Source organism: Gorilla gorilla, chromosome 20 (genome assembly GCF_029281585.2).
Source record: "Gorilla gorilla gorilla isolate KB3781 chromosome 20, NHGRI_mGorGor1-v2.1_pri, whole genome shotgun sequence".
NCBI lineage: Eukaryota > Metazoa > Chordata > Mammalia > Primates > Hominidae > Gorilla > Gorilla gorilla.
The window spans coordinates 12332419-12349588 of record NC_073244.2 but is presented as its reverse complement, the minus strand read 5'-3'; the positions used below and the strand labels follow the sequence as shown (position 1 = coordinate 12349588).

Below are 17170 nucleotides of genomic sequence, written 5' to 3'. Positions count from 1 at the left end.
AAGCTGGAGACCATTATCTTTAAGTGAAACAACTCATAAACAGAAAGTGAAGTACTGCATGTTCTCACTTATAAATGTGTTGGGAACAGGCCCCCCCAAAGTCTGGCCATAAACTGGCCCCAAAACTAGCCATAAACAGAATCTCTGCAGCACTGTGACATATTCATGATGGCCATGACGCCCATGCTGGAAGGTTGTGGTTTTACTGGAGTGAGGGCAAGGAACACCTGGCCCACCAGGTGTTCTTTAAGGGCAGAAAACCGCTTAAAGGCGTTCTTAAACCACAAACAATAGCATGAGCCATCTGTGCCTTAAGAACATGCTCCTGCTGCAGATAACTAGCCAGACCCACCCCTTTATTTCAGCCCATCCCTTTGTTTCCCATAAGGGATACTTTTAGTTAATCTATAATCTATAGAAACAATGCTTATCACTGGCTTGCTGTTAATAAATATGTGGGTAAATCTCTGTTCAAGGCTCTCAGCTCTGAAGGCTGTGAGACCCCTGATTTCCCACTCCACACCTCTACATTTCTGTGTGTGTGTGTCTATAATTCCTCTAGCGCCGCTGGCTTAGGGTCTCCCCGACCAAGCTGGTCTTGGCATAAATGGGAGCTAAATACTATGTAGATGTGGACATCGTTTTTGCCTCAAAGCCCTATCTTCTTCATTCATCTCCCTGGCCTGTTTCAGGGGATTCTTGCCAACTTCATGGCCGGACATGGTGCCCACCTCCCTTCCTGCCTCAGCTTCTCATCCTGACAGACTCTCAGAAGTTGAATTAGACACCACTGACCACCACTTCCTTCTTCAAACACATTTCTCGAAACTTATTTTTTTTCTTTCCTGTCTGGTCACCCCTCCAAATCTCCAGATATGCTGAACACCTGACTTCCAGACACTGCATACATATATACACACACACACATACAGTGAAACCCAATCTCATATATATATACATATATAGGCTTTCTGTTATGTATCAGAGTTTCTTGGCACTTGAGCTTACACCCTCCTCTCTTCTACACCTTTGTTTGTCTGCGTAAGAGATTCATCCTGCCCCCAAAACTTGCATTATATAAAATATACCAACAACTCTCAAAAGTGCATTCCAGGCAAAGAGCTTGCATAGCTACAGAAAGGATTCAACACTCCCCCTTGGCCATACCGGTCAAAGTCCCTCAGCGACATCTGGAAATCCCACACAATTCAAAGTGACCTATGATCCTCCAGGTTCCCCAAGTCCATAAATGCCTCCACCGTCTACCCTGTTTGCGGCATTATTATATATACAGGCTTTCGTCCACTGTTCCTGGCTTAGAACTACTAAAATCCTTGGCATCTTCAAAGTGCTGTCTTTTGTATATCTTTTGTCTGATGGGTTCAAGGTGAGGCTGGTCACCGGAAAGACCAAGGCAGGATTAGAGGGTTGAGACTTTCAGCCCCAGCCCCCAACCTTCGGGAGGAGGAGACGGGCTGAAGGTCAAGTTGATCACCAATGGCCAATGGTTTAATCAATCATGCCTATGTAATGAAGTCTCCATGGAAATGCCAAAAGACTGGGTTCAGGGAGCTTCCAGTTAACTGAATACAGGAGGATCCCAGAGGACGGTGCATCCAGGGAGGGCATGAAAGATCCACCCCACGTCCCCCATACCTCACCCTATGCATCTCTTCGTCTGTATCCCTAGTAACATCACTTATAATAAATCAGTGAACATAAATATTTCCCTGAGTTCTGTGAGCCGCCCCAGTAAATTGATCCAACTCAAACAAGGGGTCGTGGGAACCCCAATTTGAAGCCAATCAGTCAAAAGCTCCAGGCTGGGCGCGGTGGCTCAAGCCTGTCATCCCAGCACTTTGGGAGGCCAGGGCCGGCAGATCACGAGGTCAGAAGTTCAAGACCAGCCTGACCAATGTGATGAAACCCCGTCTCTACTAAAAAATACAAAAATTAGCCGGGCATGGTGGCACACACCTGTAATCCCAGCACTTTGGGAAGCTGAGGCGGGCAGATCACGAGGTCAAGAGATCGAGACCAGCCTGGCCGACATGGTGAAACCCCATCTCTACTAAAAATACAAAAATTAGCCGGGCATGGTGGTGCACGCCTGTAGTCCCAGCTACTCGGGAGGCTGAGGCAGGAGAATTGTTTGAACCTGGGAGGCAGAGGTTGCAGTGAGCTGAGATTTTGCCACTGCTTTCCAGCCTGGTGACAGAGCAAGACTCCATCTAAAAAATCAATCAATCAATAAATAAAAAACCTTCCAAAGGCCCAGACTTGCAACTGGTATCTAGGGGCGTGGGCGTCATTCCTGGGGACTAAGCCCCCAGCCTGTGCAATCTGACACCATCTCCACATAGATGATGTCGGAATTGAATTGGAAGACACCCCAAAACACCCAGCTGGTGTCCGCTGCTAGGTGTGTGGGGAAAAAAAACCCACACATTTGGTCACAGAAGTCTTCTGTATTGATGATTGCGGTGGTGGTGGTGGTGTTAGAGCAGAGGAAAAACAAAGTTTGAGGTGGGCTCAGTGACTCACGCCTGTCATCCCAGCACTTTGGGAGGCCAGGGCAGGTGGATCACTTGAGGTCAGGAGTTCGAAACCACCCTGGCCAACATGGTGAAACCCCATGTCTACTAAAAATACAAAAATTAGCGTGGTGGCAGGTGCCTGTAATCCCAGCTACTCGGGAGGCTGAGGCAGGAGAATTGCTTGAACCCAGGAGGCAGAGGTTGCAGTGAGCCGAGATCACGCCACTGCTACAACCTGGGCAATAGAGCGAGACTGTGCTACAACCTGGGCAACAGAGCGAAACTCCATCTCAAAATAAAATTTAAAAAAAAAAAAACAGGTCGGGTACAGTGGCTCACGCTTGTAATCCCAAAACTTTGGGAGGCCAAGACGGGCAGGTCACCTGAGGTCAGGAGTTCGAGACCAGCCTGGCCAACAGGGTGAAACCCTGTCACTGCTAAAAATACAAAAATGAGCCAGGTGAGGTGGCTCACACCTGTAATCCCAGCTACCTGGGAGGGTGAGGCAGGAGAATTGCTTGAACCCGGGAGACGGAGCTTGCAGTAAGCCAAGATCGCACCACCGCACTCCAGCCTGAGCAACATCACAAACTATGTTTCAAAAAATAATAATAATAATGTTAATAATAATAACAACAGATTTCACATATGAAATCCAATGTCAGCCACTGTGCAATTGAAACTGTTAGCTCATTTAAAACTCCCAAGAGCACTGGACGCAGTGTTTCATGCCTGTAATCCCAGCACTTTGGGAGGCCATGGCAGGCAGATCACCTGAGGTCAGGAGTTCGAGACCAGCCTGGCCAACATGGTGAAACACCACCTTTACTACAAACACAAAAATTAGCCGGATGTGGTGACAGGCGCCTGTAATCCCACCTACTCAGGAGGCTGAGGCAAGAGAATCGCTTGAACCCGGGAGAAGGAGGTTGCAGTGAGCTGAGATCGCACCACTGCACTCCAGCCTGGGGGATAAGAGCGAGAATTCGTCTCTAAATAAATAAATAAGTAAATCTCCCAAGAGCCCATGAGAATTATTTTCCAGCTTTATAATTGAAGACACGAGCCCAGAGAGGTGAAGACCCTTGCCCAGGGGTGCACAGCCTAGCCAGCACTGGCAGAACCAGGGCTCAAACTCAGCTCTGTCAGCTCCAAAATGCATCCTCTGCAGACCACACTATCCATCTCCACTCCTGGCTAGCCACATAACCCCAACACACACATATTCACAAGAGTTGCTGGTGGAAGGTGTCGGGTTTTCCACTCTGCCTTCCCCACCGAGGCGTCTCACCCCCCTGAGATACCGCAACAGGCCGAACTAGTCCCTCATCTTCATCCGGATCTCTGGCACCAGGGGTTTCCTGAGCTGACCAAGCCAGAGATTGCGGGCAGCAAGACAAAGGTGAGATGAAACCTGCGACAAGATGCAACCGTCCGGAAAGTGGGCTTGAAAACTGTCCCCTTCTGAGAAACCTCAGAATGGGGATCCCCAGAATGGAAACTCCCCCCTGAAAGGGGCACACCTACCTCAGTGGTGTGAGCATATTGCTGCTTCCTGACATCTTACCTCTTGTAAACAAACGGTCTTTGTTCCCACCCCACGCCTTCGGACAAATCCTCATTCCCTGATCCCAAACCCTAGAAGCCAGATTTGGAGATCTAGAATTTAGAGGCCAGGTGTGGTGGCTCACGCCTGTAATCCCAGCACTTTGGGAGGCCAAGGCGGGCAGATCACGAGGTCAGGAGTTCGAGACCAGCCTGGCCAACATGGTGAAACTCTCTCTCTACTAAAGATTAAAAAAAAAAAATTAGCCGGGCATGGTGGTGGATGCCTATAATCCCAGCTACTCAGGAGGCTGAGGCAGGAGAATCTCTTGAACCCGGGAGGCGGAGGTTGCAGTGAGCTGAGATTGCACCATTGCACTCCAGCCCGGGCAACAGAGCAAGACTCTGTCTCAAAAAAAAAAAAAATTTAGAATTTAGAAAGGTAGTATGATGTGTGTAGCATGGATTACCCCCTCTGGGGACTCCTGGGACACGCCCTCATAATCAAGCATACTTGACTCATGTAAACATCCCTGTTTCATTGCAGGTTATGCAATGAATAAAGATCGTCAATACAATTACATGGGCACAGTCAAGTTCAGCTGCCAAAGGAGTTATGACAAAGTCAATTTTCTGCTTGCGAGATTAACATTTTTTCCAGCTTTAGATATATGAATATACTATGTATGTGAATTATATATAGATATAATGTTAAATTATATATGTAAAATGTGCATATATGATTTACCATTTTTTCCATTATTAAGGGTTCAGTTCAATGATAATAAATACATTTGTATTCTTTATTTTTCCTCATCCCCTCTCCCCTCTTCCTAGCCTCTGATATATATATATATATATATATCTGATGAGAGAAAGAGAGAGAGAGAAAGAGAGAGAGAGAGAAAGAGAGTCTGGTTCTGTCACCTAGAATGGAGTGCAGTAGTGCAATCATGGCTCACTGCAGCCTCGAACTCCTGGCCTCATGCGATCCTCCCGCCTCAGCCTCCCAAGTAGCTGGGACTACAGGTGCACACCGTTGCACCCAGCTAATTTTTTGCAGAGACAGGGTCTCCCTACGTAGCACAGGCCAGTCCTGAACTCCTGCGCTCAAGTGATCCTCCTGCCTTGGCCTCCCAATATGCTGGGATTGCAGGCATGAGCCGTCACACCCAATCATATTTATATATAAACATATATTTAGTCCCTGGGCTACAGATGTGAGTGAAGGCTCAAATCTAGCCCACAATCTGCTCCCAAGTCAGTGCACCTTGGCTTCTGTCTGGTAGAAGAAGGGGGTTCTTGGCCGGGCATGGTGGCTCACACCTGTAATCCCAGCACTATGGGAGGCCAAGGCGAGTGGATCACTTGAGGTTAGGAGTTCCAAACCAGCATGGCCAACATGGTGAAACCACATCTCTACCAAAAACTACAAAAATTAGCCTGGCATGGTGGTGTGCACCTGTAGTCCCAGCTACTATTGAGGCTGAGGTAAGAGAATCACTTGAACTCAGGAGGCAGAGGTTGCAGTGAGCCGAGATCACCCCACTGCACTCCAGCCTGAGTGACAGAGAGAGACCCTATCTCAAAATTAAAAAAAAAAAAGAGGAAGAAGAAGGGGGTTCCTTATTAATCCAATAAAAACACCTTTTTTTTTTTTTTTTTTTTGAGACAGAGTCACGTTCTGTCTCCCAGGCTGGAGTGCAGTAGTATAATCTCGACCCACTGCAACCTCCACCTCCAAGGTTCAAGCGACTCTCCTACCTCAGCCTCCTGGGTAGCTGGGATTACAGGCGCTCGCCACCATGCCTGGCTCATTTTTGTATTTTTAGTAGAGATGGGGTCTCACCATGTTAGCCAAGCTGGTCTCGAACTCCTGACCTCAAATGATCCACCCGCCTTGGCCTCCCAAAGTGCTGGGATTACAGGCGTGAGCCACCACGCCCGGCCCATCTTTCTTTCTTTTTTCAGATGGAGTTTTGCTCTTGGTGCCCAGGCTGGTGTGCAATGATGTGATCTCCGCTCACTGCAACCTCCGCCTCCTGAGTTCAAGTGATTCTCCTGCCTCAGCCTCCCGAGTGGGTGGGATTACAGGCATGCAGCACCACGCCCGGCTAATTTTCTCTTTTTAGTAGAGATGGGGTTTCTCCATGTCGGTCAGGCTGGTCTCAAACTCCCGATCTCGGGTGATCCATCCGCCTCAGCCTCCCAAAGTGCTGGGATTACAGGCATGAGCCACCGCGCTCGGCCTCATCTTTCTTAACTGAATGTTGGTATCCTTTGACCAATACCTTTCGTTTTCCCCACCCACAGCCCCTGGCAAGCACCACTCTATTCTCTGCTTCTATGTGTTTGACTATTTTAGATTCCACATATAAGTGAGATCGTGTAGTATTTGTCTTTCTGTTTGGCAACGTTAGAGCCGTGGCTATGATATTATAAAGCTGTGGCTGGTTTACAATATCCCATCCTTGCACAATTGCTTTTATAACATTATGACTTTGTAACTCCCTTCTTGGCAAGAGGGTTCTTTTTTTTAAGACAGGGTGTCTCTCTGTCGCCCAGGCTAGAGTACAATGGTGTGATCACAGCTCACTGCAGCCTCGACCTCCTGGGCTCAAGAGATCCTCCCGCCTCGGCCTCCCAAGTAGCTGAAGCCACAGATATGTACCACCATGCCCAGCTTGGCGATATCTCTATAACATTACAGCTGTGTCATGGTAACCACTCTTCTGTGAGCTGTTGCTTCTTTCTAATACCCACATCTGTTATTGTATGATGTCATCTGTAAATCTGTGTGTCACTGCTTGAGCAATGCACCTTTGTGTTGTTGTCTTGTCTTAGTCATATCTCTCAACACATCCTGCTCAATGTATACTATTTTCACTATCTCTTATTTCACTATCTCTCATAGTATTTTTACTCTCTCTATTATTGGCCTTGCTTGCCAGCTTTGAATCAGCCCTTTTTTTTTTTTTTTTTGACACGGAGTCTCGCTGTGTCGCCCAGGCTGGGGTGCAACGGCAAAGTCTCAGCTCACTGCAACCTCCACCTCCTAGGTTCAAGCAATTCTCCTGCCTCAGCCTCCCGAGTAGCTGGGATTACAGGTGCCTGTCACCATGCCCAGCTAATTTTTGTATTTTTGGTAGAGGCGGGGTTTCACCATGTTGGCCAGGCTAGTCTCGAACTCCTGACCTCGTGATCCGCCCACCTCAGCCTCCCAAAGTGCTGGGATTACAGGTGTGAGCCACTGTGCCTGGCCGCAACCCCTCTATTGTACCATTGTGTTTCTGTAACATCGTTTCTGTCCATTTGAGTGTCCTTAATAATTGCTACCGTTTAATGAATGCTAACCAGGAGCCAGACACTGTGCATTGAAAGTGTATTAAAGTATCAACTCCTGGCTGGGTGCAGTGGCTCACGCCTGTAATCCCTACACTTTGAGAGACCCAGGCGGGTGGATCACTTGAAGTCAGGAGTTCAAGACCAGCCTGGCCAACATGGCGAAACCCTGTCTCTACCAAAAATAGAAAAATCAGCCAGACATGGTGGCATGTGCCTGTAGCCCCAGCTACTTACTCGGGAGGCTAAGGTGGGAGAATCGCTTGAGCCCGGGAGGCGGAGGTTGCAGTGAGCTGAGATCGTGCCATTGCAGTCCACTTGGGTGACAGAGCGAGACTCCATCTCAAAAAAAAAAAAAAAAAAAAAATATCAACTCCTTTAATTCTCTTTTTTAATTGATATGGCTGTTATAACAAAGTAGTTCATATTGGGGGCTTCAACAGCAGAAATTTATTGTCTAACAGTTCTAGAGGCTGGAAGTCCAAAACCAAGGCATTGGCAGATGTGGTTCCGTCTGAGGGCTGTAAGGGAGGGCTCTGTTCCAGGCCTCTCTCCTTGGCTTGTGGATGACATTTTCCTTTTTTCTTTCTTTCTTTTTTTTTTTTTTTGAGACGGAGTAGCTGGGATGCTGGGATGACAAGTGAATGCCTCCACACCCAGCTAACTTTTGTATTTTTAGTAGAGACGAGGTTTCGCTATGTTGGCCAGGCTGATCTCAAACTCCTGACCTCCAGTGATCCACCAAAGTGCTGCGATTACAGGCGTGAGCCACCGAGCCTGACCACGGATTCCATTTTCTTCTCCACATGGTGCTCTCCCTGTGTGTGTCTGTGTCCAAATTCCACCCCCCACCCTCACTTCTTTTGGATCTTGCTGTGTCACACAGAGCGGATTGCAGTGGTAATCACAGCTCACTGCAGCCTTGACCTCAAGGTTCGAGTGATCTCCCACCTCAGCCTCCCTAGCAGCTGGGACTACAGGTGTGCGCCACCACACCCAGCAAATTTTTGTATTTTTTGTAGAGACGGGGTCTTGCTATGTTGCCCATGACTGGTCTCAAGCCTCTGGGCTCAAGCAATCCACCTGGCTTGGCCTCCCAAAGTGCTGGAATTACAGGCAGGAGCCCCCCTATCACATCCAGCCAAAGCCCCCCTTTTATAAGAACATCAGTCATATTGGATCAGGGCTTACCCTAATGACCTCATTTTAACGTGATCACCCCTGTAAGACCCTATCTCTAAATAGATGCAAAGTCAGGCTGAAAAGGCTGGAACTCAGGTACTTTCCCCATTTGGAACTAAACTTTCTCATCAGAGAATGGGCCTCAGAAGCAAGGTTATGGTTGGGTCATTGCAGATTCAGGGTATGGAAAAGAAACCTCAAACAAGAAAAACAGTTCCAATAAGAAATACCGGGGCGGGGCGGGGTGGACATGGTGGCTCACGCCTGTAATCCCAGCACTTTGGGAGGCTGAAGTGGGTGGATCACTGGAGCCCAGAAGTTGGAGACCAGCCTGGCCAACATGGTGAAACCCTGTCTCTACTAAAAATGCAAAAATTAGCTGGGCGTGGTGGCGCATGTCTGTAACCCCAGCCACTCAAGAGGCTGAGGCAGGAGAATCGCTTGTGAACCAGGGAGGTGGAGGTCGCAGTGAGCTGAGATCGTGCCACTGCCCTCCAACCTGGGTGACAGAGCTAGACTCCATCTCAAAACAAACAAACAAACAAACAAACAGAAATATAATTTTCCTTTTTTCCCTTAACAATTATACAATACAATCAACAGACTGTAATAGAAAACTGTCCCTGCTTCCAAATCAACAATGGACCATTGTATGCATTGTCAGGTCTTTACATAAGAAGAGTGAAAGCTTTATTTATAATTCTTTGTGGGGCAGGCGTGGTGGCTCACGCCTATTATCCCAGCACTTTGGGAGGCCGAGGCAGGCAGATCACGAGGTCAGATCAAGACCATCCTGGCTAACACAGTGAAACTCCGTCTCTACTAAAAATACAAAAAAAAATTAGCCAGGTGTGGTGGCAGGCGCCTGTAGTCCCAGCTACTCCAGAGGCTGAGGCAGGAGAATGGCATGAACCCGGGAGGCGGAGCTTGCAGTGAGCCGAGATCACACCACTGCACTCCAACCTGGGTGACAGAGCGAGACTCCGTCTCAAAAAAAAAAAAAAAAAAAAAAACCACAAAAATTAGCTCAGCGTGGTGGCACATGCCTGTAGTCCCAGCTACTCTGTAGGCTGAGGCAGGAGAATTGCTTGAACCAGGGAGGCAGAGGTTCCAGTGATCTGAGATTGTGCCACCACACTCCAGCCTGGGCAATGAGTGAGACTTCAACTAAGAAAAAAGAAAGAAAGAAAGAAAGAAACACAGAAGCAGTCCAAGCCTCTGATAAACTCCCTCACTAAATGCTTAAAAACTCCTAGTCTGTAAGAGAGTGTGCCTCTGACCTAACTCGGCCAGAAGCCCCTCTCACGTTTATTTTCTCTAAAATAAACCCGTCCTTGACTGTTAAGCCACCTTTCATGTTTCTTTCCTCTTTCTTTAATTCTTACAGATGGTGGAGGATTGCTCAAGCCCAGGAGTTTGAGACCAGCCTAGGCAACATAGCAAGACCTCATCTCTACAAAAAAATAAATAAAATTGCCAGGTGCAGTGGCTCACGCCTGTAATCCCAACACTTTGGGAGGCCAAGACAGGAGGATCCCTTGAGGTCAGGAGTTCAAGATCAGCGTGGGCAACATGAGGAGACCCCGTCTTTACAAAATTAAATTAAATTAAATTAAAAACAAAGCCTCTAGAAGTTGGAAAAACAAGGAAAGCAATTCTCCTCTAGAGCCTCCAGAAGGAAAGCAATCCTTCAGTCACCTTGATTTTAGCTTAGGGGAGCTCAGAACCCCAAGGGGGCCAGGTACGGTGGCTCACGTCTGTAATCCCATCACTTTGGGAGGCCAAGGCAGGCAGATCACTTGAGGTCAGGAGTTCGAGGCCAGCCTGGCCAACATGGCAAAACCCCAGCTCCACTAAAAATACAAAAAAAATAGCCAAGAGTGGTGGCCTGTACCTGTAATCCCAGCTACTCAGGGGGCTGAGGCAGGAGAATCACTTAAACCCAAGAGGCAGAGGTTGCAGTGAGCCAAGACTGCGCCACTACACACCAGCCTGGGCAACTGATGAGAGTCTTTCTCAAAAAAAAAAAAAAAAGAAAAAAAAAAGTAGGTGTGGACACAGAGCCAAACTATATTAATGACCTTCTTTGGAAATAGGGTCTTTGCAGATGTAATTATTTAAATTAAGATGAGGTCATATTGGAAGAGGATGGGCCCTGAATCCAGCATGACTGGTGTCCTTATAAAAAGGGGAGAGTTCAGGCCTGGTGCCTTACACCTGTAATCCTGGCACTTTGGGAGTCTGAGGCAGGAGGGTTGCTCGGAGTTCAAGACCAGCCTAGGCAACATAGCCAGACCCTGTCTCTACAAAAAAAACAATACATAAAAAGGAAGAAGAGGCCGGGCATAGAGGCTCATGCTTGTAATCCCAGCACTTCGGTAGGCCAAGGCGGGTGGATCGCTTGAGGTCAGGAGAAGTTCAAGACCAGCCTGGCCAACATGGTGAAACCCAGTCTCTATTAAAATAGAAAAATTAGCTGGGTGTGGTGGCATGCACCTGTAATCCCAGCTATTCGGGAGACTGAGGCAGGAGAATTGATTGAACCCGGGAGGTGGAGGTTGCAGTGAGCCGAGATGGCGCCACTGCACTCCAGCCTGGGTGACAGAGTGAGACTCCTTCCATCTCAAAGAAAAAAAGAGGAAGAAGAGACAAAGAAATGGAGTCACACAGAAAGAACACAGCCATGTGACCAACAGAGGCAGAGATTGGAGGATTGCTGGCAACCACCAGAACTTAGGAGGAGGCAACGAAGGCCTTTTCCCTGGAGCCTTTAGAATGAGCATGGCCCTGTCAACACCTTGACTTTGGACTCTGGCCTCCAGAACCGAGCGAGAACAAATCTCGTTTGCTTAAAGCCACCCACTTTACGGTACTTTCTTATGGCAGCCCTAGAAAACTATTAGGTTGAGGCAAAAGTTATTGCAGTTTTGCCATTAAAATGGCAACCCATGTCACCAGCAAGAGGCAAGAAGGAAATCAAAGTAGCTCTGGTGTCTCTCTGGAACTCTGTGGTCACACCTGAGTCTTTGCACAACTTCCTCTTCTCCACTCTCTAGCCTCTGTGGTCCAGCCCACCCACATTTCTGGGGAGACCTGATTGGCCCAGCTCAAGTCACGTGTCCAACCTGACCCAATCAGCTGGGACGAAGGAATTGAATCACCTGTTGCCAGGGCTCTTATTCAAAACAGGCAAACAACCCGGTACCAGACAGGCGGTGACCAATCAGATTTGACTAATCAGATTTGACACTGGCTTCTGGACCAGAGTTGGGGGGGACCATCCTCTTCTCCCCACAAATCACATGTTAAGCCCTGGGTTGCAGAATCACAGGGCTATCTTAGCCAGCCAGAGGATGGGTCTAGTTAAAGGGGTGGCCGTGAAAGATCTGTATGGTGGGGAAACTATGGGGCTGAAGAAACTGGCCAGCTTTGTAGAGCAGAGACGGGACAGCGTGTGCTGGTAATTTACCAACCAACTCTCCAGAGGGAGGAAAAATGAGTGTTTATTATAAATTCTACTGGCATGTAAACAACCTTGGCAACATAGCAACACCGTCTCCGCAAAAAAATTAAAAAGTTAGCCAAGTGTGGTGGCACACAACTGTGGTCCCAGCTACTCGAGAGGCTGAGATGGGAGGATCACCTGAGCCTCGGGAGGTCGAGGCTGGAGGCTGCATTGACTCATGATTGCACCACTGCATTCTAGCCTGGTCGACAGAACAAGACCATCTCAAAAAAAAGAAAGAAAGAAAAAAGCTAGCCCCCAAGTATCACACAGGAGGTGGAGGCTGGGGATGAGTCTTTAAATTCCTCACGTATTACCATAACTCAGATTTTCTTTCAGTCTATTTCTGGATGTTTCTATAGCCCCCTAGCCTGGGCACAATGCTGGCACATTACAGATGCTCAATACACACAAATAAGCAAATAAGTACAATGAATTAATAGAAAGGATGAATCCCAGTTGCTTGGGAGGCTGAGGCAGGAGGATTGTCTAAGTCCAGGAGTTCAAGACCAGCCTCGGCAATGTCAAAGACCCCCCCCCGAAAACAACTCCTCTAAAAAAGTCCATTCACAAACTCAGGATCCTCTTTAAATAGAAATATATATATATATAATATATATAATATATTATCTGAGCTCAGGCTCAGAATAAATATCAAGGTCCAACTTGGGGAAGGAGTAGGTGAGGAGGGTCCTCAAGGGGAGGTCAGCAGCAGGGACCCCTGCCAAGCCCCTTGAGGTAGAGAAAGCAGCAGTGACCCAGCACCAGGGGTCTCCATGAAGGATGGAGTAGGATTCGGACTCTGTCCAGGTGGGCTGCACCCAGGCTGGGCGTTATTCCGACCTCGGTGAGGGGAGTCCGGCTGGGATTTCCGGGGTCACCCGGAAGAGCCCCAAGACTGTGGCGCCCTGGGTAAGCTGCCAGGCATGGCGTGCCCTGGCCTCAGTGTGCAGATGGACGCCCAGGCGCTGGCCGGCACTCAGGTGCAGCAGGCGGCCCTGGAAACCGAAGGCCGAGTTCCGAGCCTCGGAGGAGGCGGGTGGCAGGTCCACGGTCAAAGCCAGGGCGGCGGCCCCAGCAGCAGAGCGCAGTGGCTGCAGGTGCAGCGCAAGTGAAACGGAGCCTGAGCCCTCGCCGGCCACCACGCGCTGCAGCTCTAGTTGAAAGAAGACATAGTAGACTCCAGCCTTGGCCACCACCAGCTCCTTCGTGTCCTCTTTGTAGCTCAGGCCCCCCGTCAGGGACACGCCTGCCAGGCCTGGGTCACTGTACCAGCTCAGGGGCCCATCGATCAGCAGAACTGTGGGAGGAAAGCATGCACTTAGCTTAGCTGAGCATGTCCCAGCACAGCTGAGCGTGGCTGAGCACCGAGCACGTCAGCGCAGCCCTGGGAGAAAAGAACGGGTCAGGGGCCGGGGGGCGGGGAATGGCGGGAATGGCGGGAATGGCGGGGCAGGGAGCGGGACAGGGGAGCAGAGGGGGGAGCCTGGGCGGGGGGGCGGGGGGGGGTGCTGATTGAAGAGAACTAAGGTTGTGGGGGGCGGGACTCTGAGCAGGGGTAGAGCTAGGGGAGGGAAAGACAGGATAGAACAGAGGAAGGGAATCCAGGGAGAAGGACAAGAGGCAGGACAGGGCAGAACTCCAAGAGGTTGGGTGGGGAAGGAGTGATGCGGGTGCGGGGAAAGACATGCAGGAAGAGGAAAAGGGGGTGAAAAGCAAAAGGCCAGGCGAGTCTGGCTGGAAGAGGCCTCGGGGAGGGGTAAGGGGACTCCTGGAGAGGGCGGTGAGGGGGTTGGAGGGAGCAGCAGATCTTGGACAGGATGGAGATGGGGGGAGGAGAAGGGAGAGAAGGAAGGAAAGGGGAGAGGAGAGGTGGACAGGGAGCTAGGAGGGAGAGGGAAGGCTGTTAGGAAAGGAGGAAGTTCTAGAGGAAGGGTCCATCAGGGAATCAAGGGAACTTTAAGAGGGGTGGACAGGGGATCTGGTAAGAGAGGACTTCGAAGAAAGGCAAAGGGAGCAGGAAGGGGTGGGGGAGGGGTTAGGGAGAAGGAAGCACCAAGGAGAGAAGATGGCAGGGAGGGGAGTCTTAGGCAGGGGGAGGGAAGGGGGAAGGGGTCTCTGGAGGGGGAGAAGGGAGAAGGTGTCTCTGGAGGGGGAGGGGGAAGGGGCCTCTGGAGGGGAAGGGGACTCTGGAGGGGGCAGGGAAGGGGGAAGGGGTCTCTGGAGAGGGAGGGGAAGGAGGAAGGGGTCTTTGGAGGGGGAGGGGGAAGGAGTCTCTGGAAGGGGAGGGAAGGGGAAAGGGGTCTCTGGAGGGGGAAGGAAGGGGGAAGGGATCTTTGGAGGGGGAAGGGGTCTCTGGAGGGGAGAGGGAAGGGGGAAGGGGTTTCTGGAGGGGGAGGGGAAAGGGGGAAGTGATCTCTAGATGGAGAGGGGAAGGGGGAAGGGGGTCTCTGGGAGGGGAAGGGGGAAGAGGTCTCGAGCAGGGAGGAAGTCTCTGGACGGGGAGGGAAGGTGCTGGGAGGAGTGTCTTGGAAACTGGGAGAGCATGGGGCTGGGGAGGGTTTGGGGAAGGGGCAGGGAGGAGGGTCTAGGGGAAGGGAAGGGGACAGGAGGAGGGCCTGGGGATGGGGAAGAGAATGGGAGTAAGGAGGAGGCTCTGGGCGAGGGGAAGAGGTAGGGAAGAGAGGCTGGGAGAGTGGGGAAGGGGCAGGAAAGAGGGAAGAAAAGCAGCGGGGAAGAGGGTTTCGAAAAGAAGGAGGCCAGAGACCCAAAACCAGGCTGGGGGTTGGGGGTGTCAAGCCCCAGCTCTGAGAGGGCAGGGGTCCCAGGTGGGCCCAGATGGGGGTCTGATGGGGAGGCCATGGCATCCAGAGAGTCAGAGCAAGTCAGAAAGAGGGATCGGTGGCGTTCAAAGAGGGGAAGTAGCAGCTTTCAGAGACAGCAGCGGTCAAGGGTCAAAGCCAGTGTGCGGCAGAGCCTCACTCTCCAGGTTCCCCCTTCTTCGTATCCCGGGGTGGGGATGGTGGGGGGCCAGGGACCGGAAGTGGCGGAGGATACTTACCATTTTGGGCCACCAGCTGCGCAAACATGCCCTGTTAAAAGCAGAAAGGAGGAAAGTGGATGGGGGTTCCCCTAGAAAATGGAGGTTCTGTCCCCACTCACTTCAGCTGTCAGGGTCCCCAGAGTCTGTGCCGACCTGAAGCCTACGCTTCCCTTCCCTCCCAACTAAAGAACAGAGACCGCACACACACACACAAACACACGAACACAAACACACACGAACACACACACGAACACCCACATTAACACAGACACACGAACAAACACGAACACACACACGAACGCAAACACAAACACACACACCCACACGAACACACACAGACACACACGAACACAAATATCCAAACACACCCACATGAACACACACACCCACACGAACGCACAAACACAAACACCCACACGAACACAGACAAACACACCCACGAACACACACAAACACGCACCCCCACACGAACACACACACACGAAGCTGGTGGCTCAACCTGCCCCAAGGACAGATCTCCAAGAATTCAGGAGGGAAAAGAGATCCCTCTTCTTTCCAGCCCCCTTGGGGGTATTCCCCTGGGGGTCTTGAAAGGGAGAGGGGTACCTCAGATCTTGGGGATAAGGCTCTTTGGGAGTTAGCAAAGGAACTGGGGGTCTCCTTGGCGGTCCCAGATAAAGAGGAAGTGCCCCCCTCGGATCGGGGATGGAAAAAAGGTTCCCCCCAGAGATGCAGAGCTTGTGGGGGTGCGGGGTAAAAAGAGGTGCCCTCAATGTCCTAAGTCCTACATAGAGAAAGGAAGCCGTCGAGGGTTGGAGAACCGCGGAGGGTCCCCCGTCCAGGGTGCAGATGGGGTGCCTTGGGAATGCGGAATGAAGAGGGGTGCCCCCACCCACTGCCACATGGAGGGAAGCCAGCCTTTCTCCGACCCGGGGTGCAGAAGACGTATCCCTGGGGGGTTGAGGACTGTGGAGGTCTCCTCCTCCTGGCCTGGGGTGCTGATGGGGTCTCGGGATGCGGAATGAAAGGGGTGCCCTCCCGTGCAAGACGGAGAAGGAGAGCCCTTGGAGGTCCAAAAAGAACTTGTGGGGGTCTCCTCTCCCCCGCCCGGGATACAGATAGGGTCTCGCAGCGGGCGCAGGATGAAAGGGGTGCCCCCCGGACTAGAAGAAGGAGACCCTTGGGGGATCCAAAAAGAACTGTTGGGCGGTCTCCTCCCCGCCCCCGGCCTGGGGTACAGATGAGGTGTCGTAGGGGTGCGGGATGAAAGGTGTGCCCCCCCCCCGGCCTCGGTGATAGATGGAGAATGGGAGCCCCGGTGGGTCTCCTCTCCCCGGCCGGGAGTGTAGAACAGGTGTCCCTGGGGGTGCGGGAGGGAGAAGGGAGTCCCAGAGGGGCGGTAGGGGTCTCCCGCGAGACCAGCTACCGAGGGTCGGGGCACGTCTCACCTGCCGCAGGTCCAAGAGGCCGGCGGGATCGTCGGGCGAAAGCTCGGGACCCTCGCGGAGCCTCGGGCTGGCCGCGGAGCCGGGCGAGGCGCGAGCCCCGGACACGGCCCAGGGGCAGGCGAGGAAGACGGCGCAGGCGGCAGCGAGCAGCAGCAGCAGCAGCCCCGCGACCAGGGCCCAAGGCAGTACGCGGCAGGCGCGAGCGCGGGGCGCGGGAGGCCACGGGGCTTCGGGGTCCAGTGAAGCGTCAGAGGCGTATTCCATGACGAGGGACTGCGGGAAGACACAGCGCGCCGCTTTTTATAGCTGCTTGGCTATAAAAGGCGGCCACGCCCCTCCGCCCGCGGCCACGCCCCTCCGCCCGCGGCCACGCCCCTTCCCAGCCCAGAGCCTTTCCCCTTGTCCCCGTGACTCTGCGGAATTTTCTCCACTCGGATCTCTCTCCGCTTTTCGCTGTCCTTTCCGTTTCCGGCCTTCCAAGCTCGGCTCCAGGTTCCTTTCTCCCTGCTGTCTCTCCATCGCCCTGGTTCTCCCTCTCTGCCGCTCTTTCCCGGTATCTCTGTGGGTG

The 17170-nt window shown here is 51.5% G+C and overlaps 1 protein-coding gene across 1 annotated transcript; it reads right to left on the bottom strand.

Moving 5' to 3' along the window:
• Positions 1-7831: 7831 nt before the first annotated feature.
• Positions 7832-16895, bottom strand: TNFSF9 (TNF superfamily member 9). The gene is made up of 3 exons (XM_019014908.4): positions 16603-16895; positions 15173-15203; positions 7832-13411 (listed from the first exon to the last, which is right to left on the bottom strand). The coding sequence occupies exons 1-3, from the start codon at positions 16864-16866 to the stop codon at positions 12945-12947; spliced, it is 762 nt and encodes a 253-aa protein (XP_018870453.2). The 5' UTR covers positions 16867-16895; the 3' UTR covers positions 7832-12944.
• Positions 16896-17170: the final 275 nt, after the last annotated feature.